At 42.1% G+C, this 27,310-nt stretch overlaps 1 protein-coding gene across 4 annotated transcripts; it reads right to left on the bottom strand.

The window, feature by feature from the left end:
* Nucleotides 1-943: 943 nt before the first annotated feature.
* Nucleotides 944-22,904, bottom strand: LOC121916323 (IgGFc-binding protein-like). 4 transcript variants are annotated; one of them, XR_006100820.1, is made up of 14 exons: nucleotides 22,840-22,904; nucleotides 20,913-20,978; nucleotides 19,101-20,369; nucleotides 17,644-17,972; nucleotides 16,074-16,692; nucleotides 14,935-15,533; nucleotides 13,051-13,615; nucleotides 12,019-12,614; nucleotides 11,236-11,806; nucleotides 10,449-10,648; nucleotides 9,314-9,694; nucleotides 8,503-8,789; nucleotides 6,567-6,974; nucleotides 5,892-6,341 (listed from the first exon to the last, which is right to left on the bottom strand). XR_006100820.1 is itself a non-coding variant. In XM_042441284.1 (13 exons), the coding sequence occupies exons 1-12, from the start codon at nucleotides 20,953-20,955 to the stop codon at nucleotides 6,600-6,602; spliced, it is 5,466 nt and encodes a 1,821-aa protein (XP_042297218.1). In that variant the 5' UTR covers nucleotides 20,956-21,051; the 3' UTR covers nucleotides 5,892-6,341; nucleotides 6,567-6,599. The 4 variants fall into 4 exon arrangements, 2 of the variants coding, with proteins under 2 accessions (XP_042297217.1, XP_042297218.1); XR_006100819.1 differs by having other exon boundaries at nucleotides 20,913-21,055; nucleotides 22,840-22,900; XM_042441284.1 differs by lacking the exon at nucleotides 22,840-22,904 and having other exon boundaries at nucleotides 6,567-6,606; nucleotides 20,913-21,051.
* Nucleotides 22,905-27,310: the final 4,406 nt, after the last annotated feature.

The raw sequence follows: 27,310 nt of genomic DNA on the forward strand, positions 1-27,310 counted from the left end.
AAAGGACAAAAGTTTTCCTGTCTTCCCCAGCTGTTCACTGAAAGCTGAATGATGCCCATGTGTGCCCTCACAATCAATCAGTGCCTGGTTGATGGCAGTGATGTTGGTGGTGGTGGTATAGCTATTGTACATCTCAGGTAAAAACAATTGCAAGGATGTTCTGGAAACCTCTTTGCACAATGCTTGCCCCAATACTTCTGTTGGTGTAACTGGGTATGATGCCACTGTAAGTCACTAAAAGGATTCTGAGTAGTATGTGCACAGGTACATATGCCATTAGGATAGTCTAAAGTGGTTAGGTATGAGCCAAGCAGGGCTTTGTTTGCAGACTTCTTGCCTTGAACCTTGGCCATTGGTAGATGCCTCCTCCTTCTCTTGCCAACTTATGGCAGCAAAGGTGAAAATTACATACACCCTGACCCCAGTAGGATCGATTCCCACCATGGATAGGACTGAAGGATGCTCATGGGAATGATGACGCTCCAATGTTTGGAGAATTTTCTCCTTAGTGGAAATTGACACACAGAGGCTGTTATCCTGTTAGTGAAGACTAGTATATCTAGCATATTTTCAGTAAGCAACAAGTATTTTGTGAGTTGATAAAACTGATAAAATATCTATCTAACAAAGAGTCTTGAAGCACTTAAAGATTAACATGTTTTGTTTTAAGTTAAGCTTTCGCAGTCTCTGATTGACTTCATTTGAATGTTACGAACTAATAGTGTGTTAGTCTTTAATGCATTCCAAGACTTTCTGGTTTTTATTGCAACACAACAGCTGTCTGCAATCATCAGTTTTTGGCAGGACTAAAACCTCAATTTCCTTTTTTTGAAAGAAAAATTTCATTGTCAGAGCTGAGATTTTAATAACCATTTGTTTATTTGGGAATCCCATTTCTCTGCTATAGGCTGAAGAAACAGTTATAAACAAGGACTGCTCTGAGAAATGCACCTGCCATGCCTCAGGCCGGCTCACCTGTGAAGGAATCAGCTGTGGCCAAGGGAAGGCATGTGCACTCAAGAATGGTACCCGTGGGTGTGTGAAGCAGGAAGCTCAGTGTACTCTTGCCTTAGGTGGCCAGCTCACCACCTTCGACGGCGCATCAGGCGAAATACTGTACAGTGGAGTGTATGAGGTGGCCTCTTTCTGTGACGTTTCAGCCAGTGCCTGGTTCCGGGTGGTAGTGAACATGAGAGAGTGCGGTGATGGTGAAGTGATGGCAGGTGCTGCAGTTTATGTCTTCTTCCGAGAGGCATTTATTGCCATTAACAGGAACAAAGAAGCTTGGGTAAGAAAACTGAGTTTGGTACTTCTTATGTGGTTTACCAAAGGACACTGTGGTTGGGACCAAAAAGAGAAATAACAGATATACATTAAAAAATTACCAAGTAGCTTTCTATTTGCAGAATACATGCTCTCCAATACTGAGACATGTGGAAATTAGTATATGTTATGATACAATTGTTCCTACTATAAACATTTAATTTTTTAAAATAAGCATATTTGTATAGCTCTGGCAAATACATGCATTGCTGCTCATGCACATTTTTAAAATGGATGCATGGTTTTATATGCATTTTTCTTTGCCAAAATGTATCATGAGCCTTTGAGATTCATAGGGCTCTAAGGCAAGAGGTACTTTGACCCATGCTAGTCTTGTGAAGTGCAAAATGGTTATTTTCATAGGTAACTGAAAATCCAATGGATTTTTTCCATTCTTGGAAAGAAGTCTTCTTCCTTTGGCAGTGAAGGTTACCAACAGCTAGATTGGATTACTTTACTCATAAGCTTCATAGATAGGGCTATAGAAATAATTTCATGCTAGGTATCCTGGCATGTCAGGCATATAGACACTTCCTTCCTGTTTCTCTCTTGCTCTTGCTCTCTCTTTTCTATCATATTCTTCTTCTCTGTATTGTTATCCTTTACCCCCTCTGATTCCTTATCTTAAACAATGAAAAACTGGCATGAAAAAGAAGAGAAAACGTTGGCAATATCCTCTGGTGTAATTTTCCTCAGATTGGCCCACAGCTCAGTTTTGGGTCACTATTTAAAGTGGGTGGAGGGACATTTGACTTGCAAAAGGTTATGAGACTGTGGTCCAGCAACATCTAGAGAGTCACATATCTTCTGCCCTAATTTAAAGGCCAGTAAGTCACACAGTTTTGATGCATGACAGTTCTCTCTCTCTCCCTATGTAATGCAGGTGAATGGTCAGCCGGTGCAGCTTCCAGCAACTGTCTCTGATATCACATCTGTGAGTGTCTCTGATGATGTTGTCACCATCAGCCATGGAACATCTTTGCAAGTCCTCTTTGGCCTCAAAGGTGAAGTGACAGTGAAGGTCAAAGATACTCTAGAGGGAAAGCTGTGTGCATCATGTGGAAATTTCAATGGTGACAGTTCAGATGACCTGATACTCCCCAATGGGAAGGTTGTGGGGAACATTGCTGAAGTTATTGATGCCTGGAAGGCTCGAGACTTTATTGGCTGGTAAGTGGAGAAGATGTGTGTGATGCTAACAGAAGACAGAGAATAGGCAGAATTACTCAACACCTTCTTTGCTTCAGTCAGAAAACAAGCTTGCTCCCTCCTCAATAGGACATCCCTTCAAATATTTAAACAGGGCTATCATATCACCTCTTAACCTTCTTTTCTCCAGGCTAAACATTTCCAGCTCCCTAAATCTCTCCTCATAGGGCATGGTTTCCAGACCCTTCCCCATTTTGGTGGCCCTCCTCTGAAAACACTCCCATTTGTCAACAACCTTTTTGAATTGTGAGGCCCAGAATTGGACACAATATTCCTGGTGAGGTCTGACCAAAGCAGAATACGGTTGCACTATTACTTCCCTTGATGTAGACACTACACTTTTATTGATGCATCCTAGAATTGCATTGGCTTTTTTAGCTGCCACATCATTCTGTTGATTCATGTTCAACTTGTAGTCTCCTGAGTCTCCTACATCCCTTTCACACGTAGTCATGTTAAGCCAGGTGTCCCCCATCCTATACAGTATCTATGCATTTCATTTTTTCTGCCTAAGTGCAGTATCTTACATTTCTCTTTGTTGAAATTGATTTTGTTAGTTTTGGCCCAGCTTTCTAATCTATTCAGGTCATTTTGAATTCTGATCTTCTCCTCTGGGAGATTAGTTAATCCTCCTAATTTGATATGGCTGTTTGCCTCTTTTTGGCCACCAAACATGTGGTCTTTATGGTTAGGGTTACAAAACAGCCTTGAGGAACTGCACTATTCCATTCCAAGGGCATTCACCCTCCTCTTCCTTAGCTGAAGAGGTTTGGGAATGAAGTCTGGCACACAGAGCCATGTATTCTATGACTGAGCTATGCTTCTTTCCTACTGCTTTTTGAGTATTTTTGACATGACTGTACTTTTGGATTATGTAGCATAAGTAATATTTATTTTTCTCTCCTAGTGAACAATAGTCCAAATGAACATTGAAATACAAGACCTGCATTCTCCAGTTTGGCATTTGACGTTGAAGGCTTTTGTAAATACAGAAAGGATGCTCAAAATAGAAGCACATGGTAAATGTCAATAAAGCTGTACCTACAGATTCCTCTCTACAGAAATAGTTCTGATCCTGTGTCACCATTCTTCTCAGATTCTCACACTGGAGTCTGAACTGCTGTTACAGTTCTGCTTATAGAAATTTCCCTTTCTAAAATTAACCATGATGCCAGATAGGTGATGTGTACTCTCTGTGGTTGGCTAGATCCTTAAGAAGATCCCTTGAGGACAAGATTTCCTTATATGTCCTTCCAGCAGTGATTCTTACATCACACCACACAGTAATGAATTGCAGATGGTTAAGTCATCTCTTTTGTTCATTTGGAACTGTCCACAGAGAAATCTGAACTGGAAAGAGGCTGTAAGCCAGAGTCTGGGAGGAACCTGTGTCCCATGAGTTCTGTCTTGACCTTTTTTAATTGCAGCCCTTTGTGTTTTAGTACTTCAGCATTTCCTGCTGCTGACTATGATCTTGTACCCACTACATAGAACACATTGTTCCTTAGGAGATGGGGGGGGGAGGTTTGAAAGTAGAAACCTAGTAGGAACCACACTTATGAAGAGTGTCCATCATGTTGAGCCAGGATTATATAATGTAATTATACTACGAGTGTGTAGTAGTGTTATGGTCATGGCAAATGTTAAAATGCAGGCACTTACTGGGGCAGCTGTACCCATGGCCATGCCTCTTCCTTGGTAGGATCCAAAAAAGTCAGGCAGCTCTTTTGATCCACAGTAACAAACCATCCTAAAATGAACACATTGTATTTGTGGGTAGCACTCTAAACATTCATGTGGGAGATGAATTGTAGTGAGGTAATTCTTGGCTAATTTTCTTTTTGAAACTAGCTTTAACAGGCAGCAGCTGCTGCAAGCAATGGAGGTCTGTTCTCTTATTGATTGGGGTACTTTCAACCTGCCAGCAATTACCAATGTAAGGAGGAATTGTGACAGGGAACCTGCTTCTGTTTGTCTCATCATTGGGGAGAAGGAATGGGAAGATCCATATGCTGTGCTCCAATTGACAAGTAAACAGATCTCTGCTACTTGCAACAGCTGCTGCCCAGTAAGGCAGGATTAGGGAGTCAGGCCAGTATATACTACACTAAGAAAATGTGTGTAGAAAATGCTATTTCCTGCAAGGAAAATGCTATGGCTTTTTTGTTTTTGGAAAACAATCATGTGCGAATTTTGCGTCGAATAAATCTCAAACTGCAAAGATTGTTATCATTCCAGGATTCCTCTCAAGATTTTTTGACACTCTACAAACATGTCTTTCAACTATATTATCTTCATACTTAATGAAGTGCATTAGACTTTAAGAGGCTGCAAGATCTTTTTCTTCTTCCCTGCAATAGACTAACAAACCAAGAAATGAGTTCTACTGGTTTTCATTTCTACCTGGAGCAGGTCTTTTGTAGTGGACCTTAAATGCCCATTCCAAACCGAATCACTCCAAATGAATTTCCGTTAAATAAACAAAGCTCAAAATATAACAAGTGTTATTTTTTTCATTGTTGCTGGGAAAACCTAGCCCCATTCCATTCTCTTACTGCTTTGAGAATTGCAGCTCAGCTCTGCAGGAACAGGGGAGCCTATACCAGATGATATCAATATGCCAACTAATGAAAAGGTCCTGATATTTCAACCCCATGAGTTCTGGCTGTACTGCAAGTATGTAAATAGATCTGGAGCTGAGCAGTGAGTGGTGTGGTGGAGAAACACTGAAGGAGCAATATGTTTGAAACACCCATTGCCACTTGTGTCCATCCTGAATTGTGATGTTAATACTTCCATTCCAGACACAACTTATTCTTCCATACTAAATCTATTTTTGCACACACGTGAGCGATATTTTGTATTGTAGCCGAGATCATACATGGATGTGCACATGTGGAACTTCACTACAGTTCCCCCCATCATCAGCCGGAGAACTGACTTTGTGGTGATAGCACCCTTCAAAGCCATCCCATGGCTGATGGACAGTGGCAGGGATCAAAGAGGCATCAGCGAGATGCAGACTGAGAACATCTTCCAAGATCTGTCAGAGTCCTCCAAAAGTCTCAGCAGATGATGTCACTGATTTGTGTCTGGCTATGGAAGCATAGTCAGATGTTTTTCTGATGCCCTCCAGTCTCTTCCAGCAACAGGATGATGATTGGGAGCGGCTATTGCAATGACACAGTGAGTTGGGAGGAGGGTCTTTGATTGTTTCAAAGAAAGGAAGTGGGTATCAACTTCTGCAACAACCTCAAAAATACATATGTAAAGGTGTAATTACATTTGCATATGAAATTGATAGAATGCCACCAGTGTGTCCAGTGTTCTCAGAAAATTTTTTGTACAATCTTCACAAGGGTGGTCTAAGCATTTATTTCTTCATTAATAATTTACAATACTTTGTGTTGGAAGCAATAGCTTTTAGACATTCTGATTTGCCAGTGTGCTAGAAAACCACAAATTGCCAAAGGTTTAGATGTAAACTCCCATCAAAATTCAGTTTAACATCCTAGGATACTGCTTCATCAGACCAAAGGTACATGTATTCGAATAAATGAACTCCCATGGAGAACTTCCAGTTGCCTGTGAGAAGTCCACAGGCAGAGCAATAAGATGACAACCATCCTCACAATTGTCTGGAAGCTCAAGTACACTGCTTCTACATATGGCGGTTCCATTCTTGGCTGTCACAATATCTATGATCTGATACAGTGGAATGATGGACTGTGGAGTGATTAAAGGAGGGAGAAACACTTGCAGCATTGTGTGGTCCAGTGCATGATTCCAGACTGGATTTTTAGATAACGCTAGGAGGGGAAAAAATGAAACAAATGGGTATGTTACACTTAGACTTTTTCCTGCGCCTATTACTTCCAGCAAGGAATCTCTCCCTCCAAAGGTCTGCACATATGGGTGCTATTAGCCACATTGTCTATATCCCTGCCCCACTTCCTTAATTCTAGTATTAGTTACGATGAAAAATATAACAGAATGGGACCTTTAAAATAGAAGCAGTTGGGACAGTTGCTTACCATGACACTGAGTAGCATCTTGTCCTCTGGGTATCAATAACTGTGGAGGTGAACAGAGGAGAAATGACATGTAATACTGGTTCTCAAGGTATGTGCTACATGTGGTGGCCTCTTGAGGTACTGGTGTATTTGAGACTTTGTAGTGTTGTTTTCCAGTTGGAAAATATGAGGAGGGGGATAAGAAAAATTGTTGTAGCTGCTTAATACATAAAGGAAGTGGGCACAAAGTGATTCAACCCAGCTATGAATAGTAAAGGGAGCAGAGTGCACATAGCTGGCCCATGAAATGTTGCTGTCTGAGGTGAAGAACAAGAGAGTGATCTCTCCCATTCCATATACAAAAGATGACTGGAGTGGTTGTTGGCACTTTCTTCAACACTGTTATTGGGACAGTGTCTTCCACCGCACCTGAAGGCAACAGGAGAGGTTAGGAAGTTCCAGGCAGGTGCATGGTACACAACCCCCTGGTCCAAAACCTTGCTGCTGCCATCCAACATCTGCTTTCTGAGGATGACCACTTTATATTGCTTAAAGGAAAGGCCTTCTCTCCATAGCACCGAGAGCCTGAGAGTGGTTGGACCTGATGTTGGAAGCAATAGACCTGATGTTGGAAGGAGAAGGGGTTAAAATTTGGAGGAGATTAAATCAATTGGAGAGCTATGGAGTACTCTTTTGGCTAGGGTCAGGAAAGGCCTAGAGATGGTGATGATAACCTTGGGAATAGTGCATTGGTATAGTATCTATTTTAATGTAGAAAGATTGAAGTTCAGACAGTGCCCAATTCCATTCTAAAAGAAAGCAATTAGAGAACCTCGGAGACCATTGCAAGTCACAATGGGTTGAGATCCTGAGTCCAGAATCTCAGAAAATTCTGAGTCCTCAACTGGCACCAAGCTATCAAGGCCCATGGATCACTGGTACAGCTATTAAAAATGACCAAGGAAGGGCCATTCTTGGCTATAGTTCTCTAACAAAGGGAAGCAAAACAAGGTTGTAATTTCTCTTTCTTCTCTTCAGTGAGGATGGAAAGCAATCTGCACTGCTCAGTCATTTTCCTAACTCCCCCTTCTCCCTGCCCTGGTCATTTCATGGCTGCAGCAGTGCCCCATGGAGCTTGGCAGATGGTCTTGAGGGGCAGGTTTTTGACAGATCACAAAAGGCTAATGAATAATTCTTCACCCACTGTCCAAAACAAGATGTATGCATGTGTAGTCTTGGGTTATGTACATGTATGTCACCAACATCCCCAATATATAAGGTAGTAGACAGTAAAATCAGCAATGGCTGGTGTCTCCTATCTCAGTGGGGCAGTGACTCTGCTCTAAATCTATTGAACTTTAAAGCGGCTATCCAAAGTTCTGGATGTAATTTTGGGGGATATGGCTCATCATCTTTTAGTTCAGCTTTTGATTAAAACCTGAAGTAGATTCACAGCTCTGCTGAGACACTAGCCACCATCAAGTGGAGCAAATGCTTTACATGAACACAGTTCCCAGTTCAATCCTTAGCATTTCCAGCTTTTTTAAAAAAAGGATCTAGTAGAAGGTGATGGGAAAGGCTCAGGTGACAGATACTGGGAGGCACCTCTCCATGCCTGTGATCCTGGAGGTTATTTAGCTTATCCACACTGCAGAATTAAAGCAGTCTGACACCACTCTAACTGCCATGGCTCTGTCCCACATCATCCTGGGATTTGTAGCTTGGTGAGGTATTTGGCATGGTCTATCAGAAAGCTCTGGTGCCATACCAAACTACAAATCCCAAGCCTTTTTTTAAATTGTAAGCCTGAGGGCAGGGAAATGTCTAATTAACAGTTTGTAAGCCACTCTGATAGCCTTTTGGCTGAAGAGCAAGGTATAAATAAATAAATATTATTATTATTTTGTGACATAAAGTATGTCACAAATAGCAAAAGGTTATCTATGGAACTACTCACCAATCGAAGAAGTCCCTTGCCTTCCAGGCATTAATGACCTCAGCAATCCCACTAGCAATCTGACCACTTGGCAGCCTTAGGTCATCTGAGATATCATTGTTGAAGTTTCCACAAGGCGCACACATCTTTCCTGCCAGGCTATTGGTGACTTTCACTGTCACTTTACCATTGGGACTGAAAAGAACTTGCATCTTGGAATTTTGATCAATGATAACCGTGTCCTGAGACTCAGTGAGGGACACTGCTTTGGAGATGTTCAGTGGGAGCTGGACCAAGAGTCCGTTGACCTGGAATGCAAAGAAAGCAGTCTGAAGCAGAGTGAGGCTGAGAGCCATTGCTTCCAACCCCCTGAAGGAGAGAGGAAAGAACAGAAGAGATGAAGGGAGTGGGGTCTCATGAGATTGAGCTGCTTTGTTTTGGGATAGTTATGGGATCAATTATAGAAGCAAAGTAGTCACTTAAAATTAGCTTTGTATAAGATAGGGAATCTGCCTGGGCCTTAGAGAGAGTCAGAGAGGTATTCTGACAAGCCAGTAGGAAAGAGAGAGAGAGAGAGAGAGAGAAAGTTGCACATGTTGCATCCTGAAATCTCCTTAAGAATGTTAAGAAGAACCTCAGTGGATATGTCTGATGGCCCATCTAGTCCTGCACCTAGTTTCACAGAGTAGCCAAGTGATTGTTTCTGGGATGCCAAAGAAGCATGATTTGAAGGACCCCTCTTTCATTTGCTCTTCAGCAATTCTTTACTGGCATACCACTTGTTTTTTTACATGGAGGTTCTGCTTAACTATGGTGGCCAGAAACCACTTACCCAGGTCTCCTTGTGGCTTGTCACTGTGATGAACGCTTCCCGGAAAAAGACATAGACAGCTGCAACTGCTGGCACAGCTTCATTATTGCATTCATTGATATCTACCACAACCTTAAACCAGGATGGCGACATCTCATCACAGTAGGAGGCCAACTTGTAGACACCATTAGAGAGGAATTTTCCTTTGGCACCATCAAAAGACGTGAACCAGGCTCCTGGTGTGAGCGTGCAGTGGCCTTCTTGTCTTACACAGCCACGTGTCTTAGCTATAAGTGCACAGGTCTCTCCCACAGCGCAGCTGGTTTTTTCACAAGTGAGTTGGCCTGAGGGGCGACATGTGCATTTCTCTGAGCAGTCACTGGAGATGATGGCCTCTCCAGCCTAGAAAGGAAATCAGACACACAAAAAGATCCAGGACCTTTAAATCTCAGGAAACGAGCATATTCACTAGAACCATAGAATTGAATCAAAGAAACATTCCTTTCCCTTTAAAACAAACAAACAAACAAACAAACAAAAAACCCCAGCTCTCTCATTGAATAGCATTGGCTAAGGCAAGAGACCTGCACATTTTGCCTGACCTATCAGAGTCCATTTTTAAATAAAAGAGCCACCAAACTGGATATGCTTGATGAAAACTAACTAGATAGGTTGGTATGAAATGGGTTCATTGTAGTTGTCAAAAAGTATGTACTTTTAGTAGGAGATTGCATAGCTCAGTGGTAGAACACATGCTTTATGAGCTAAAGGTCCCACATTCAATCCTCCCTCAACACTAAGAATCCCCAATTGGCTGGAATGAAAGAAGGGAATAAGCCCTAAAAAGAATATCAGCACACTAGCAGATGGAAGTGGTTGAAAGGATGTCTGTGCAATGGGAAAGAATATGAGTACTCTCAACAGCAGAGGTCAGAAAATGCATTGGTTGTCTAACAATGATCTAAGAGTGTTTTGTTAACCATACTACTACTGAACATTTAATATAAGCTTCAGTTTAACCTATGCTGAACAGACAAATATAGGTACATACACCTACAGCAACAAAAACCTGTAGTGCTAGGTTTCCCCAAGGAGTCTCATAACTGCTGCATCTTCACCACCTACTGAATAGTCTAGTTCATTAGTCAATAGTCACCTTGATGTAGTGTCCGTCATAAGCACAGCCACAGTTGTCCATGGACACACATTCCTCTCCATCAAACACATAGCCAGTGTCGCACTGGCAGCCTTCAAAGCATTTTCCAGTACATTGAGATGGAGCAGATAAGGCAGCACATGTAAAATCACAGGATCTTGTGCATAATTCATAATGGCTGTTGACTGGGCAGGAGAGGGCTGAAATGAACAAGGCGATATTGTAGAAAATGAGAATGTAATTAGGCTGCACTCAGGCATAAATATAGTTCTCTTTTGCCTGTGCTAGGATCTTTTAGCATCCCTTGTTCTGCATAGGGTTTTGGATCTATTGGTCTTAGGGGACTCCTACATGCACAAAATAACAAAATTTGCTAATTCATAGAGAGGCCAGGTGATGTGATAGAAGAGAGGCTAGAACAGAGATGGACCTTATGACCCCTCATTCTTGACAAAACATATTGACTAAGAACTGGCCACTCAGAAGCCTCTGGGGTTGCATTTGGTGATTTTGGGTTATTTGTAACCCCCCTGGGCCAGTTTTAGGCCTGGCAGAGAGCTTTTTGCAAACTTGAGTGACTGAGGATGTGAAAATGGCCTTCTAAGTTCTGGAAATTGCTCACCCCAGACCAAACTAAATTCAAATCTCAATTAGCCATGGAATACTCTGGGTTATCTTGGGACAGTTCCTCAATCTCACATTTTCCTCATTCATTGAACTATGGATTATTGGACTATGAGTTACTAAATCCAGCAGAAATTGCTACACATTTCATTTGCAAACTTACAGCAGAAGGAGGGTGTTCTCCATGCTCCAATATTGACTCCAGCCAGTTGGCATGCAGCTGCATAGGCTTGAAGGCTATGACATAGGGTTTCCTCTGCTCCACTGGAGACACACATGTCAAACAGGCAATGTCTCAAGTAGTCATCAGGGCTCACCAATGGGTGACAATCTCTGAATGGACCTGTCTCAGACTGGATCATTCCACATGCATTTTCAGCCCTAAATGGAACTGCCTGTGCTGTGTTGCAGGTGGGGCATCTATCTCCACAGGTGTCAGAACAAATTGCACCATCTACAGGGACTTTCCAGGAGGTCCCAAGTTCCTCCACACTTTTAGTGAGTTCTCCATTGGGTAGCATGAAGTCATCACTCTTATCCCCATTGAAGTTGCCACCAAGTCCACACATGTGTCCCTGGTAGGTGCTAGGGACAGACACACTGACATATGAAGAAGTATCATAAAGGACAATGAGGCCAAAAGATGAATGGAGAATGATATTGTTCCCCTCTTGTGTGATCCAGAGTTTCCCATCCACTGTATTCATTGGCAAAGTGTGGAGTTCTCCGTCGACCTGTATAAATAAGAAAGAACACCTGTATAAATAACAAAGATTGCAAAGGGATAGAGTAACACAGCTATGTTTTTGAAACCTCCAGGGCAAGATTGTTGGTTATGGTCACAAACCCCTGTAGGCGATTACTTGTGCATACACAAAAAAGTATAGCCACTGGTGATCAACACTAAGATCTGTCTTTCATTCATACCAATGGAATAGGAACATACCATAGCCTTCCATTTCATCCCCCTTTCAATGGCAATAGAGTAGCCATGGACAGAGATCATAACTGTTCTTGTTATAGGTGAGTGCCCATCGTCAGGTTTCTCTTTCTCCACCACCACAGAGAATTTCACTAATCGAGGATCTTCACTACAGACTTTGGCTAAGGTATAGGTGCAAGAGCCTTGGAAATCAAGACTTTGACCATCAAAGGAAATATAATGAATGTCACCAGATAATACTGCTATTCTATATCCAACGGGGTGGCAGCCCTGTATGCCATTTTCAACCCTGCACTCCTCATGAGCACCACAGGAGAACGTCTGGCAGTCAACAGCTCCATTGTCCTTGCACTGGCACTTCTCCTGGCAAGAAGTGTTGGGGTAGAATTCATCTCCTTTTTTGTAGTATCTGCCCTGGTGGGCACAGCCACACTCTGCAAGGGGGACACAGTCATCCCCACTGAGGAGAAATCCAGGGTCACAGAAACACCCTTCCACACATGAAGCCTCACATGTTTCTGGAGCTGAGCTATCATGGCAAGTGGCAGGGCAACCATTTCCACACTGTTCATAGTGCGAATTACGTGGGCAGGGCATATCTGGAAGGCAAAAATGGAAGAAAAGAAAAATGAGCTTCACAGTTCAACACTGGGAACATACTGTATTCACCTATGTACAATATTCCAAGCAACAGAAGTACAGTACTAGTATAAATGCTACTGCCCTTTTATATAGGGCACATGCTGCCCCCCTAAATTGTTTTGTTGCCCCAAGCCCCATGGTCATCACAAAACCCTGGTCCCCCAATTTTTCTGAGAAAGAGTAAATGAAAAATCACCTGAAAAAGTCACAAAAGTTATAACAATGTCTGCTAAAACTATATTTTTGTGATGGGCAATGGATGTGCCTTTTTATTCCTAGTATGGCTTGGTGACTTGTGCTAGCACACATGATTTCAGTGCAGAGGGGTCAATGATACATGCTAATGCAGACATGAACATAGCCACCAATAAAGTTAAAGGAAGCAACACTTACTGCAAAAGGAAGATGATCTCCACTGTCCAATCTGAATGCCCTGAGCTTGGCAAGCTGTCACATAGCCACTGATGGCATTGCAGAGAGTGTCATGGTGACCCTTATATGTGCAGGTATCAAAGACACAATCCTCGAAATAGGATGTTGGTTCAATGGCCTGATGACACTGTCTGAATGGCCCATTTTTTCTGATTAGGATCCCACAGAACTGGTCTCCCTTGTAGGTTTGTTTCTCTGCCTCATTGCATACTGGACAGTCACTAGTACATCCTTCTGAGCATCCTGGAACCTCCTTCAACTTCCAGTTGTTTGCAAATTGGATTTCATCCTCTGCTTGAGTTCCATCCTTCATGGTAAAATCATCACTGGGATTCATGTTGGCATTGCCGCAGAGTCCACACATAGCATTGGCATATGCATTGGGAATAATGACCCGGGCATAGCTGTACCAGTCAAAACTGACTCTCAGATCAAAGTCTGTTTTAATGAAGCCGTGGACCCCACTTATGTAGATCTTCAGTTTATTGTCATAAGAGAATGGCAGGTCTACAAAGACTCCATTGACCTGAAAAATAGGTGGAAGAGACTGTCAATGATTTTTGGTGAAAACAAGAAACATGAAATTGATCCAGTTTTTCCTCTTTTGTGACTTCAAATAATTTTTGATTTATGGTAATCCTAAAATGAACCTAATATGGTGGATTCTTGTTCAAAGGCAATTTGCCTTTGCCTTCTTTTGAGACTGAGAGATTGTGACTTACAGTGGGTTTCCATGGCTGAGCATGGATTTGAACCTTGGGCTCCTCAGTCATAGTCCAATGCTCAGAACACTACATCATGCTGTCTTTCTAGTTTCTCATTGTTGAACAGCCCTTACTGTCAGGAAGTTCCTCCTAATGCTGAGGTGGAATCTCTTTTCCTGTAGCTTGCATCCATTGCTCTGGGTCCTAGTCTCTGGAGCAGCAGAAAACAAACTTGTTCCCTCTTCAATATGGCATCCCTTCAAATATTTAAACAGGGCTATCATATCACCTCTTAACCTTCTTTCCTCCAGGCTAAACATCCCCAGCTCCCTAAGTCATTCCTCATAGTGCATGGTTTCCAGAGCCTTCACCATTTTAGTCGCCCTCCTTTGGACATTCCCCAGCTTGTCAACATCCTTTTTGAATTGTGGTGCCCAGAACTGGACACAATATTCCAGGTGGGGCCTAACCAAGGCAGAATAGTGTGGCACTATCACTATGTCTATAGAATTGCCTTGGCCTTTTGAACTGCTGCATCACACTGTTGATTCATGTTCAATTTGTGGTCTACTAGGACTCCTAGATCCCCTTCATATGTAGTCTCATTTAGCCAAGTGTTCCCCCATCATATATCTATGCATTTCATTTTTTTAACCTAACTGCAGTATCTTACATTTCTCCATGTTGAAATTAATTTTCTAAGTTTTGGCACACCTTTCTAATCTATTCAGGCCATTCTGAATTTTGATCCTGTACTCTGGGGTATTAGCTACTCCTCCTAATTTGGTGTCATCTGCAAATTTGTTAAGCAAATCTATTCTTTCATCCAAGTCATTGATAACGATGTTGAATAGCACTAGGCCCAGGACAGAACCCTGTGGCGCCCCACTGGTCACTTCTCTCCAAGATGAAGAGAAGCCATTACTGAACACCGACTGGTCTCCAAGACTTAAAGTAATCTAGATTAACCAGGTATGACCTGAAGGCACACAGAGAGACATTATCAGATGTAACTATGATGATGGAGATCCATCACTGTAGTCACATCTGTGCAGAATCTTAACCTTTATCTACAGTCCTGCAGTTTCCTTAACGTAAAGTCCCTGCCCTCAAACAATCCCATCCCACAGCATTTCTGTACCTGGATTTTGCGTGGATATTCCTGGCTCAGGCTGATGACCATGTCATAGACCTCCAAAGTCACCACCTTGGTGAAAGACACTGCCTTGCTGCCTCGGTTATTGTTTTCTACTGTGACCAAAAATGGAGTCAGGGCAGGATCCTTGGTACAGACTGCTGCCATTTGATAAATGCAGGTGCCCTGGAAGTCATACTTCCTTCCATCAAAGGTAGTGTAGTGAGGATCACCAGTTCCTATGCAAGTGGAATAAGTCGTTCCTTTGCAGCGACGAACACCATTAACCATGGCACACTTCTCATTGGATTTGCAACTGGCCTTCTGACATGTCACTCTGCCCAGACTGGCATCACATTTGCAGCGGACGTGGCAGTGCTCATCCTCCCAGAACTCTTCCCCAGCTTTGTAATGGAGGTTGTTATAGGTACAGCCACAGTTCTCAATGGGGATGCATGTCTTGCCATTGAGGACATAGCCCTCATTGCACTGGCAGATGGCAACACAGGTATCGTCACATGTTGAGGGAGCAGTCTGGTCAGAGCAAGTAGCTGGGCATGCATTTCCACAGGCCTCGTAGTGGCTGTTCTCAGGACAGCTGTGAGCTGTTTGGGATGGGATGAAGAATGGGTTAGGTTTCATAAATCTTACATTTGTGATGAAATACCACTTCCAGTTGCTCAGGGAACAGGAAATACCCTGTTCCAAGAAATGACTGAACTATGGACAAAAACTATGGGAGAAGGTTGGCTAGAAAAATTAATCATTAGAGGGATGGTCTGGGGCTTCCTGATACTTGCCTCATACCTTACTCATTCCTGGATTAGACAAACACCTGTTATCCTTCCCCAACCTGGCATCCTCCAGATGTGATGGACTAGCAACTGGACTACCCACAGATAGCCTCACCAGTTACACAATCCAGGCAACAACCATCCTGTCTGTAAACCAGAGTTCACTTCTTTACAACAGTGCATTTATGATTTTACTTTCTTGCTACTCCCAGTGAAGAAAGCAATGGGCAATAGCCCATGGGGAATAGGTTCCTGCAACTCTTTCTTGCCTACATGGTCTTAGAATCTAAACTTTCCTAGTTTGTGCATTGTAAGGTTAGGCTTTGTCTTGTTCCCTATTGTTTCGAATACCTTCAATGAATGTCTCATTTCTCTGGTGATCAAGCTGAACTGGCCCACAGCCAGATATAATTTTCCAGTCAGCAATGGCAACACCTTGTTCTTCACAGGCAGCAGCATATGCCTCCATCACCTGGCAAAGCTCACTGCTGTCTCCATTGGTTAAACACATTCTATTGATGCAGTCATTGAAGTAGCTGTTAGGGCTCACAGCTGGACGACACTCTCCGAAAGATCCTCCTGAAAATTTGCTGATAACCCCACAATACATTTCACCGCCATAGAGTTCCTTCTGTCCATCATCACAGGCCAAGCAGTTTCCTTGGCAGGAATCTGAGCAGGCAGGGTCCTGATCCTTGACTTTCCAGCTGCTGACCCAGTCCACGAGGGAAGAGGCTGGGACATCATTAAGAGAAGTCATGTCATCATTTGTATCCCCATTGAAATTCCCACAGAGCCCACAGGTGGCTCCAAAGTAACTGCTAGGGAGAGTCACTACTATAGCCCCATCCCTGCCATGTGTCACCTGAAGGCCAAAATCTGTCTCAACAGCAGGCTGATCATTGCTTTTGGTGACTTTGATTTTTCCATCCTCCAATGCTGCAGGAATACTGGTCACAACATCATCCAACTGAGAAAAAAAGATAAGGGGCATATGAGACATTATAGATCTTCCTGGCACACTTTTCCCCCCATTGTAAGTAATCAGTATTTGCCACTACAGTGGGCCCTTGGTATCCATAGGGTTTGGTTCTAGGAAACTCTCATGGATTCCAAAATCTGTGGATGCTCAAGTCCCATTAGGTTGTGTCCCTTACATAAAATGGCAAAAACAAGATCTGATTTCTGGAATTTATATTTTTTGGAATATTTTCAATCCCTGGATGCATGAATCCATGGATTAAAAAAAATCCGTGGATATGGAGAGTCAATTATATTTAATTACTTTAAATTAAGATCCTGAGGCCCAAGACAGCTTGGAATGCATGACCTATAATAAAGAGGCACTGCCCAACAAAAAACTGAGGACTTTGACTATGGTTTAGTACTTGTGAATGTAGAGCATGTTGTTGTTGGGTGCCTTCAAGTCATTTCTGACTTATGGCAACCCAAAGGTGACCCTATCATGGGGTTTTCATAGAAAGAGGCTGAGAGCATGTGACTTGCCCAAGATCACCCAGTGGGCTTCATGGCTGAGCTGGGAATTTAATCCTGGTCTCCTGAGTCACAGTCCAACACTCGAACCATTACACCACACTGTTGTACCTGTTTTGAAATCTGTCAGCACTATCACCATCTAAATTACTATTACTATCTCTGTTGGCATTGAAAATAATCACTGGGTGGGAACATATATGATTTGGGGGCTCTACTTCAGTCAGTTCTTTGTACTATGAGGCCTTCAGTGCTGTTTGTTGGTTATTTAAGAAACTATTATTTTCGTCAGTTCGTTATTAGGATTTCTATAAAATTTCCCCTGTTTTTATGCCAACTTTTCATCCATTTTTACTGCACTTCATTGTGTCCCCCTCTATTTTATTAAAATGGGAATCACTGCAAACAAGTCAGCCTGAATTCCTACCATAAGTTGGACATCTTCTCCCTTTGTTACGGTGATGTTATGACCATATACTTTGATATGAGTTATCTGCAACTTGGAGGAGTCCTCGGTGTCCATGTTGCTGTTCTTTGCTTCAACTGAAAATGGCACAAGCAAAGGATCACTGCCACAGTACTTTGCAATAGTATAGGTGCAAGTGTCTTCGAAGTCCACAAAGAGACCATCAAACGTCTGGAAATACTGTGTTGTGAAGCCTTGACAAGTCCCCATGTACTCATGGACACAATTTGCTTGGCCATTCTGAATCTCACATGTCTCCTTTGGCCGGCACTGAAGTGCTGCGCAAGGATCTATGAAGGAAAACAGAACAAAGTAGGCATTGCTGAACAATGACTTGGATTCTGAGTTCATCTAAGAAAGCTCAAAGATGGAATATTTCCCATTTCTTCATTCTTCCCCCCACATCCCTTGGCCAAGGGTAGTAGCCACAGATACTTCTAAACAACGAAGGATGGGATGTAAGACTTGTGTGGGAGAGTTAAACCATCCAGATCAAGCATGCATCCTAAAGGTAGCTAAGGTGAGGAAGTTCACTGAAAGGGAAAAAAACACCTTCTTTCTCCCAGGAGTTCTTCACAACTCATCCCACATTGATCAGAGGTTTTCAGTCAATAATTTATTATGGTCATAGACCAGCTTATAAATCAGTTTTACCATAAGTAAACATAAATAAATTATTATTATTATTATTATTATTATTATTATTAGATACATAAAAGGTATGAGATATAGTAAAGCAGAATAAAAACAGTAATTATAACAAATACATAAAATTCCCTCGTAATAACAGTAGTGCAAAGTTGATGAAGCAGTCCTATATACAGATCAGGTGCATTATCTAGAACCTAATGTAATCCACTCTCCTTGTTATTTACTCAGCTGCCTAATTCTTTATCACCATTCCCTACTGCTGCTTTGTCATCTGCTTGTGAGTCTAATGGCAGATGCACAAAATCATGCAACCTTATTTGTGATTTGTGGACCCTGGTCAGCAAGCAAAAAGGAAAGATAAAATGCTTCCGAGGCTTTCAGTTGTTAAAACATATACCTAAAATGCAAAATGTGAAACAACTCTCAGTCTTCTATAGAATCCAATTCTGAGATTCTTAAGAATATCAGAAAGAAAATAAAGGACCACTCAGGAGCATGTGAGTTTTCCACCAGTGGTCATGGGCAGGAGATTCCTCTGGCACACTAAACATTGAAGGAATGGGGAAATACCCCACTCTAGCAACTGTAGTTCATCAGTGCTATTGGACTGCATTGCATTGCATTGATGGGAGTTCATGAGTTCATTCATGAGCTATGACCCCTCTCCTGCCCCCATTCAGGCCTTGAGCTCTACAGTTTATAAGACTATTAAAGGGATTAAATAAGAGGAGAGGTATAAAAAGAGGGAACAAGAAATGTTGTTTTACCATTGGCGCAAATAGCAGGGGAGCCGTAAGCTTTCTCATTTCCAATGCCAACGCTTAGCAGCCCGAAGGGGGTACTAGGGTGCTCCATCATGTGAACGGTATAACCTTGGCCTATGCTGTGGGAAGCCCAGGAGTATTCAGTACCAGCAACCAGATTCCATTGGAGACCCTGCAAAGGTCTTTTATCCAAGGTGATCCCAGAAGTTTCAGAAGATTTGGCAATGATCAACGCATAGTTGTCAAACTGGTCATGCCCATAGATGTGGTAGGCCTGACAGTAGCTAGAAATGTCTGGGATTGCCATGAAGAAGGGATCATATTTAAAGTTCTGGTAGGTGCCACCATCATTAAAGAACATTACCTGGATGCCAGAACTAGCTGAGAGTGACATAGCAGTTGTACCTTGAATGCCATACAGCACTGACCGGGCAGCAGGCAAATTCCGGCTGCTCTTGCTTTGCCCAGTCTGAGCATCAACGCGAGTATTTTGGGAAGTGGAAACATACACAATGTCATGCTCTGTATTAAAGGGCAAAGAAGGAACAATGAAGTTGGCACCCCAACTGGAAACAGGTAAAAGTTGTTCAAAAACATGGTCACACTGGACTTGCCGAGAAACACAGGTGTGCCCACTGTAGACAGCCACAGGTTTTTGGGAAACTATCTTAGTGCCAGAGAGGTCTACTGAGCTTTGTAGCTGGACAGCTTGATAAGGCTGAAGTGTGACAGTCAACTTGCTTCCTCGAAGGTAGTTTTTCCCTTGAAAAGTAACAGCTCCTTTCGGGTAGATATCAACAGATGTGGGTTCTTCCCATGCTATGATGGCAACTTCTCTGTAGCGATCTGTGCCCACATTTGGAGTGATGGCATAATATTCCGTACCTAAGCTCACCACAGGATAGATAACGGTGGTGTCAGCTGTGTGTGGTTTGTAGTTAAGAGAGAGGATGGAGATATCTTTGTCGGCCCGGACAGTGAGTGTGTTGTCAAAAATGCCACTTCCAACCATCTCTGCCTCTGGTGGGATTTTCACAGATACCGTTTGGCCAGCATTTACCTTAACCCCAACCCTCAATGCAGGCCGCTTCATTGAGACATTAATGGATGTGGCAGGAGCATAGCCTGTGATGAGTAGTTTAAAATCTCCCTTGAACATTCGTGGCAAGCCGTTCTGCATGAAAGCTGTGATGAACTCCCTTCCTAATGGGCTTGAGGAAGCAGAGATGGGGAGCAAATTTAATAGAAGCCAGGAAGGACCACCTGAGATTCCTAAACAGAAAAGAGAAAGAGAAAGAGCTCCAATGAAAGTTTCATTGAATCTTATTATTTAAATGAGTGTGTTTCTATTGTATAAAAGTGGATAAATGTCATTAATTTCTTTTCTTTATGGCGAGGGATAGGAACACATCCCCACCCCCCACCCCCCAGGACTTACACCTTATAGTAAGCATTTTGGGTATGTTTGGTATCATCATTGCAACAAAGAAAGTAGTTCTTTGTGAAATCATACAATTCTATTCAAAGACTGGGAAGGATGAGGTAAAAGGAAACACTGTAAATATACAAATCTGATTTAGAGTTAAAAGTCTGGAACAGATTTCAGAATCTCATTGATCTGTGAAATTTTGGTCTGACAATAATCTTATATATTCACAGCCGGGACTTTTTAAAGTCATATCAATTTGGTGAGAAGCAATGAAATTACAGTCACAAGGTTTCAAAACATTAGGTTTTGCCTCTTGTCCCATTTTACCTCCCCTAGATGCCTTTTGAAGAGACTAGTGAACATCAATGGTGCTGCATGGTACTCACCCCATAGTATATAGAACTTGGCCCAGAGGTTGTTCATTTTCATGACTGACAGTGTATTAACAGGGGCTGGAAAATATGTTTCGAGATTAGATTGGAACAATAGGTCCTTCCAAAAGGGCAGTCTGCCACCCAAGATTTGGCAACTGAAAACAGAACATAAGTCATCAGCACAAGTTGTGTGTTTGTGAGCATGGGAGCCAAGCTCTGTGTGGTTCAGCAGAAGCTGCAGACATTCATATCCTGGTGTGTGAATATAGACACATTTCTCTGAAATCTGGACAACTCTTTTCTTTTCACATACTGCAAATCTTACCTTGGAGACACATAATCACATCTTATGGTAAACAGAATCTCATCTTCTACATTAACATCCAGAATGGATGAGCATGTCTCAGTGTGGCTCATAACCAAGCTATTCTGTTTCTGAGATTTCACAATTGTTTAGTTATGAAGCTGGTTTCACCTACCACTGTCAAAAATCAGATGAAGAAGTCAATTAAAATAAATACTTGTTTGAGTAACTGATTTTATTATATTCACTTTGAACTGAGAAGTATTATATTGTTGTTAGCTACTTTGGGGAAGAATAGATGAAAAGTAGGATTGATTGGGTGATTCAACCAATGAATCAATAATTTTTAAGGTGTAGGAGATTTCCTCACAATTTTATTGTGGCATAACTAAATCTGGGAAAAGTTACTTTTTCAAACTACAAGTCCCAGAATCCTTCAGTCAGCATGACCACTAGCCATACTGATGGCAAAATTCCAGGAAATGTAGTCCAAATAAGTAGGGGAGTTGGTGTCCTCTATGCAATACTCAACTGATATCCAATACACACCAAGTATCATTAATACTAATCAGCTCTGCTTGCGTATTCATTAAAGAATTAATAGAGCAGGTTATGTAACCCAGAACCAAACAGTATTGTATGTTGTTAAAGCATCCACAACCTATCCATTGATGATTAGAAAGAGCAGCCGCAGGCCTCAGTCTGGAATGAGTTTCTGATCTGTATCAGGCCCATTTACCAGTTTCCTTCTGGTTCTTCTTGCCACCCAAGATGCATGCTTTCCAACATGTCTCAGATGAAAATTTGTAGCAAAGCAACATCAGCTTGTGGACAAGATGGTAAAAGGTATTAATGATGAAGAATAGACAAACTAGGAACGTCTGCAGCTGTTTGCTTTGGCTCAAATCTACTGGGAAGGGCAACATTCTAGCACTTCCTCTCCTCTTCCTCAGTTAACTGAGTGCAAATAACTTCTGCACTTTAAACTCAGTTTGCAGGACTGAAATAAGCTGAACAGAAGGGGAAAAGTGAGAGGAGGTGAGAGAAACTGGGACATTTGAAAAGCAGCTGAAAAAGTGCTCCTTTTCAGATGGTTAAATAGGACTGTACCTGCCAAACTGGGACTGTTGGAGAGTATGTATGAAGTACAATTGAGATACCAAGCCTTTGGAGTTCAAATAAAGAAAAGCCACTGCCAAATCTGCAGGGCACGGTGCACCTTGTTTTGCTTGGTGAGTTGGGGAGGTCAGAACTTCAGTGTCTGAACAGTCACATTGAGAAATAGAATTAAAATAAGAAAAGCAAAATTTCTCCATCACTGCATAGCAAGGCCCAGGAAAGAAAGAGAATCTAGAAAAGTAAGGAAGACATGTACTTTGAATTCCCATCCTATCATGTACCTGTTAAACTCATGGAGGAGACACAAACAAAAGAAGAGCCCCCCAAAAAACAGACTCAGCTGACAAATTAATTAAATGTCACACTGATTTATCATTATATTGACTGGTATATATACAGTTTGCTGATCCATGTGCTATTTCCACCTGGGGATGGAGTTTCCCATCCCTCTAAATAAAAGAAAAACAATTCTTGCTGAAATAGCAGAGTGTAAATCTAAACCACAAAGTTTCTTACCTTTAATCCCCTTGTATTTCTAATGGCTTGGAAGTGAGGAGAGAGGGAGATGATGCCACTGTATCTCTTCCTCTGAATTTCCTCACTTTTATGACTTCCCTTTATATAGGGATCAAGTGCCAGTTCCAGGAACTCTCCTAAGAGGACTAGAAAGGGTTTTGTTGTTTTTTGCTTCTCTTTACCAGAACAGATTGAAATTAAAATGGGGTGTGGAGACAACAACCAGCTTGGGATTTGCAATTCCTGGACTGGCCTTCTCGGATGAGGTTGTGGACATGCCTTTAGTTGTGAAATATTTGGCCACTGGAAGACTGGGGTGATTAATAGGAAAAAATGGCTTGATAGTTGCAAAAGTTTCCAAAACCCAGGCATCACTGGATCACCGTTGACACCCACCATGTCTAGCCCTTGACTGTTGCAGCTGAAATAAATTATTTATTGGGTGTTATGAGCATTGAAACAGTTAGAGAATGTGGCACAATGATCAAGACCTCTCCTCCTTTCGCCCAATGGTTAATAGAAACCGCACAATATTGTTGTGAAGATTAAGCCGAATCAAAGGCTCCCATTCCAAATGAGTCTGGTGCCAACATAAGTAAGCGTCTGGAGGCCAAATTTCATGTCTTCATGTAAAAGAAGCTTTACAATTGCCTGGGACAATACCCAGATTAGAAATCCAAAATCTGTGTTGGTCATTACAGGCGTAAATGCCAAAATGTCTTCATCATTCTTTGTAAGAAGGCGAGTGGATCCAGATGGTGCCCCGAGGGAACCAAATAATAATCTTCTCTTGACATAACAAAACAATTGAGCAGAATCGTGGAAATGAAAGGAAAATGTGAGCAAAGTGGAATAAATAAAAGTAGAGTGAATAAAGATATTTCTCGAAGATGAATTCTCAGTGATGGTATGCTCAGATTCAGATGAATCTAGAAGCTACTTGGCCTGATTTGGACAGATTTTGCAGATGGATAGATTAAAGTGAGCCTTTTCCAAAGTGGACCAAATCTGAATGGGGACACTGTATCTCCAAAAAGAGATCATTACTAGGCTCAGATGCTTTATATTATTTTTATGGCTAGGATAGTCATATCATGGGCAGAGGTGGTGAGAAGGAAGTATGCAGTCCTTTCCTGCTGTGTTCCTTTTGCACCATTTCCTTCCCCGTCTTAACTTTCCTGCTTCTCCTAAGCCAGTTATAGATTTTCCTTGCTATAACCCTTCCTTTTTCCTTTCTTTGCTGGATCCTACTAAATCACTGTGGATTGTAATGATGCCTCTCCCTCCACAGAACTGAACACAGCCAAGGAAAGAAGAAACATTGGCCTGTTACAGACTTCCAAAATAAAGCTGCTTTGGGTCTCTTTGGAGGTATGCTGTTTAAATGATGCATGCATCCTAAGAATCTGGAAGCTGCACCAAAGCTGCACTCCAGTGCTTAGGAATGGAGTGTGGCTTTGGCGCAACCTCTGGACTCTTAGGACCCATGCATCATTTAAATAGCATACCTCCAAAAAGACCCAAAGCAGCTTTATTTTGGCAGTCTGTAACAGGCCATAGTCATATTGTTTGCTAACATGAGCATTCTCCATCCCAGGGAAATTGGGTGCTTTCCAGTGTTTTCTTGTGCATTCTCTTTTCACTTAATACTTTTTCTATTATCAGTGGATGCTGGGAAGTTCTGAACAAAATTCTCACCTATTCTTACTTAGACCTATGTTGGACACAGTCCTCTACTCTAGGTAAAAACTAGTAGATCATGTTGTCTCCTCACCTTCTTACTCGCATTGCCTTGCAACCTTCCTGCACAAATTCACAGAGCCAAAAGCATATCTATCATTGGGTAGCAGGGAAGAGAAAAAGGAAGAGCCTGCTGCAGTGACTGCTTTTGAGTGCCTTTAAGGTATTTGTATGCCTTCGGATATCCTCCAACATATTATCCTGCAAAATTAAGCCTTGGTCCTTATTTTCAGAACCAACTGTGATATATATGTTATCTCAGTATTCCTTATATCAATACATTTCTATTCTTAACATCTGCATATTGTCGCTGGTGGTTTTTTTTATTGTAGTTCTCCCATTGCATTTCTTAAACAAGGATATTCAGTATACATCAACTCTGCACTGTAGTTTATAGTTGTTGTCTCTATATTGCACATGACGGTGGTGGTGGTGGGCTGAGGTTTTCCTGCAGCAACCACCTAGTGTAGTCCTGTATTGATACTGCGTAATTTCTCAAAAGGAGACAATAGCTGGGGTAGAGTAATTTGACAACCGTGTCCCAATCTCTTTCATGAAAAGTACATCTTCTAACACTTTCCTTCATAGTTTAAAGGAAATTCTGGATTCAATTAGAAGGTAAAGTGTGTATGCGTGTGAGTTTTTACTATTGCCTGTTTTTTGTTCATTTCTTTGTTTTCAGTTTTGTTTTACATCTCAGACGTTTCCCCTTTAGACCAGAAATGGCTGAACATGGGAAGAATGCAGGAAAAATCAACATTTAAAAACCAAACGTACAATTTATTCAGCTGTGACTGAATGAATCAGAGGATGACCTGGAGCTCCCAGAGCCAGAACAGGACAGAGAAGCAGCCCATGTTGGGGTTGTGAGGCATATCAAAGGCATCTTGGACTCTCGGGGAAACAGCAGTTGGATCTTTCCATTAGGATACAGACAGATCCATCATCTCTGATTCAGAGGATGTTGATGAGTGATGTCACCTTCTGGCAGTGTAGAATGCAGGAACCTAAAGTGGCATTTTGACAGACTGTCGGATGTAGAAATGCCTGTCCCATGTAATACTCATGGGATAAGGGTTACTCATGAATAAGACTACCTTCACAAGTGATACTGATGGCTCACACCTGTATTCTGGGAAGGTATTGAAGGCTGAGGATTAAAAGCTTGAAATTCTAAGTGCAGAGCGCTGAAACAATGCCACTGTATGTGTGAGGAGGCAGAGGAGTTAAAACTGTTTCCAGATTGTGCTTTTTATGCAAATTTTGCCTGTAGACCATAACTATATTCCGATTGTGAGTTCCTTGCTAATTTGTAGCTGGTCGATTGTCTTGCTGTCTGAAGTGAGAATCTTTTTGGAAGTTGAAAAGGGGAATGTTGGTATGGGAATCAGAGACCGAAGCAAAGAGAGGCCACACCAGGCTCCAGCAAAATTCACCAAAGTAAAGAGAAGGCCTTTCTCTCTGTTCACTCATTGAATAAGTGGCTAAGCCATGATCCATTACTAGCGAAGAAAGTATGTTTTGAGGAGAAAGAGACAACTGCACCAATGCTGTGAGTGGATCACAAATAAACAGCTGAGTAAGGGTATTACACTGACAGAGTCATGAGGCCCTTTCCTACTACACAGTTATATTACTATGATTCCACTTTAACTGTCATGGCAACACCCTATGGAACCCTGGGATTTGAAGTCTAGAGTAGAGTATTGAGAATTCTCATGCAAATAACTGTAGAGGCTCACCAAACGAAATAAAAGGGATCTAAACCCACTTTTCAGATGCAGTACAGAGTGGGAAAGGGAAAGGAAGTGGTATTCCATCTGTGAGTGCACCTCCCCCATGCTCAGACCAGGGACGTAGCCAAAGGGGGGGGGGTTCTTGGGGTCCAGACCCCCCCTTCCATTAGAAAAATGAACGGTGTGTGCTGCTGTGCCGCCGCACCCATGTCCCATTATAATGGTGGCACTTAGTCTGGACCCCCCCTTCCTAAAATCCTAGCTATGTCCCTGCTCAGACCAACTGCTTCTTCATCATTTGAACTGCCTTCTGCCACCCTCTGCAGCTCACCAGTGAATGGCAGCAGCATGGGTTCCTCCCAATGTTTGACAACTGCTTAGAAGGGCACAGAACTGTGTAGGCAGAACTTTACTTCCCTCCTACGTGATGTAGAATTTGGCCCTTATCTGCTTAGTCTTACTTGAGTGTAGCCACTGCAACCTATAGCCACAGAGCTGAAATTATTCAGACTATGGGCTGATCTACACATTTGTACTTTATGCGAATTGTTGTGAATTTTCCCACTCCTAAAATTTCAAAGAGATTAGGCAAACTTTATATGTACCTAAAGCCAAATAAATCTGTTAGCAGTAATGTTAGCATCCACCCATCCACCTGCTGTTTGACATGCAAAGGTATCTGGAGAGGATGTTCACACAATTAATAATGCACATCCTTCAGGATAATATGGTAAAAGGTGTGATACCTTTTTCTTCAGAGTTTAAGGACTTTTTCACTTCCCCTACCCCCCCCCCCCCAAAAGGGGACGAATACGTTCAAATCATGTATAGTCGGATCATATTCTACTCGCATTGTACCAGGAGAATTTTCATCATGTAGGCTGGCACATAACTGAAATCACTCTTCCAAAATCATATTTCCAAAATGGCTTTACTGATACTTGGGGAAAAGGAGCATGATTTGATTTGGAAACAAGTGTGCGCTTGACAGGAGA

This window comes from Sceloporus undulatus, chromosome 9 (assembly GCF_019175285.1).
Source record: "Sceloporus undulatus isolate JIND9_A2432 ecotype Alabama chromosome 9, SceUnd_v1.1, whole genome shotgun sequence".
NCBI lineage: Eukaryota > Metazoa > Chordata > Lepidosauria > Squamata > Phrynosomatidae > Sceloporus > Sceloporus undulatus.

Coding starts and splice junctions, on each gene's coding strand:
- LOC121916323 (XM_042441283.1), bottom strand. CDS start 20,955: ATGAAAATGAACAACCTCTGGGCCAAGTTCTATATACTATGGG. Junction 17,973..19,100: donor CCCTGCTATTTGCGCCAATG/GTAAAACAACAT, acceptor TTTCCTTCATAG/ATCCTTGCGCAGCACTTCAG. Junction 9,695..10,448: donor ATGACGGACACTACATCAAG/GTGACTATTGAC, acceptor TTTCCTTTCTAG/GCTGGAGAGGCCATCATCTC.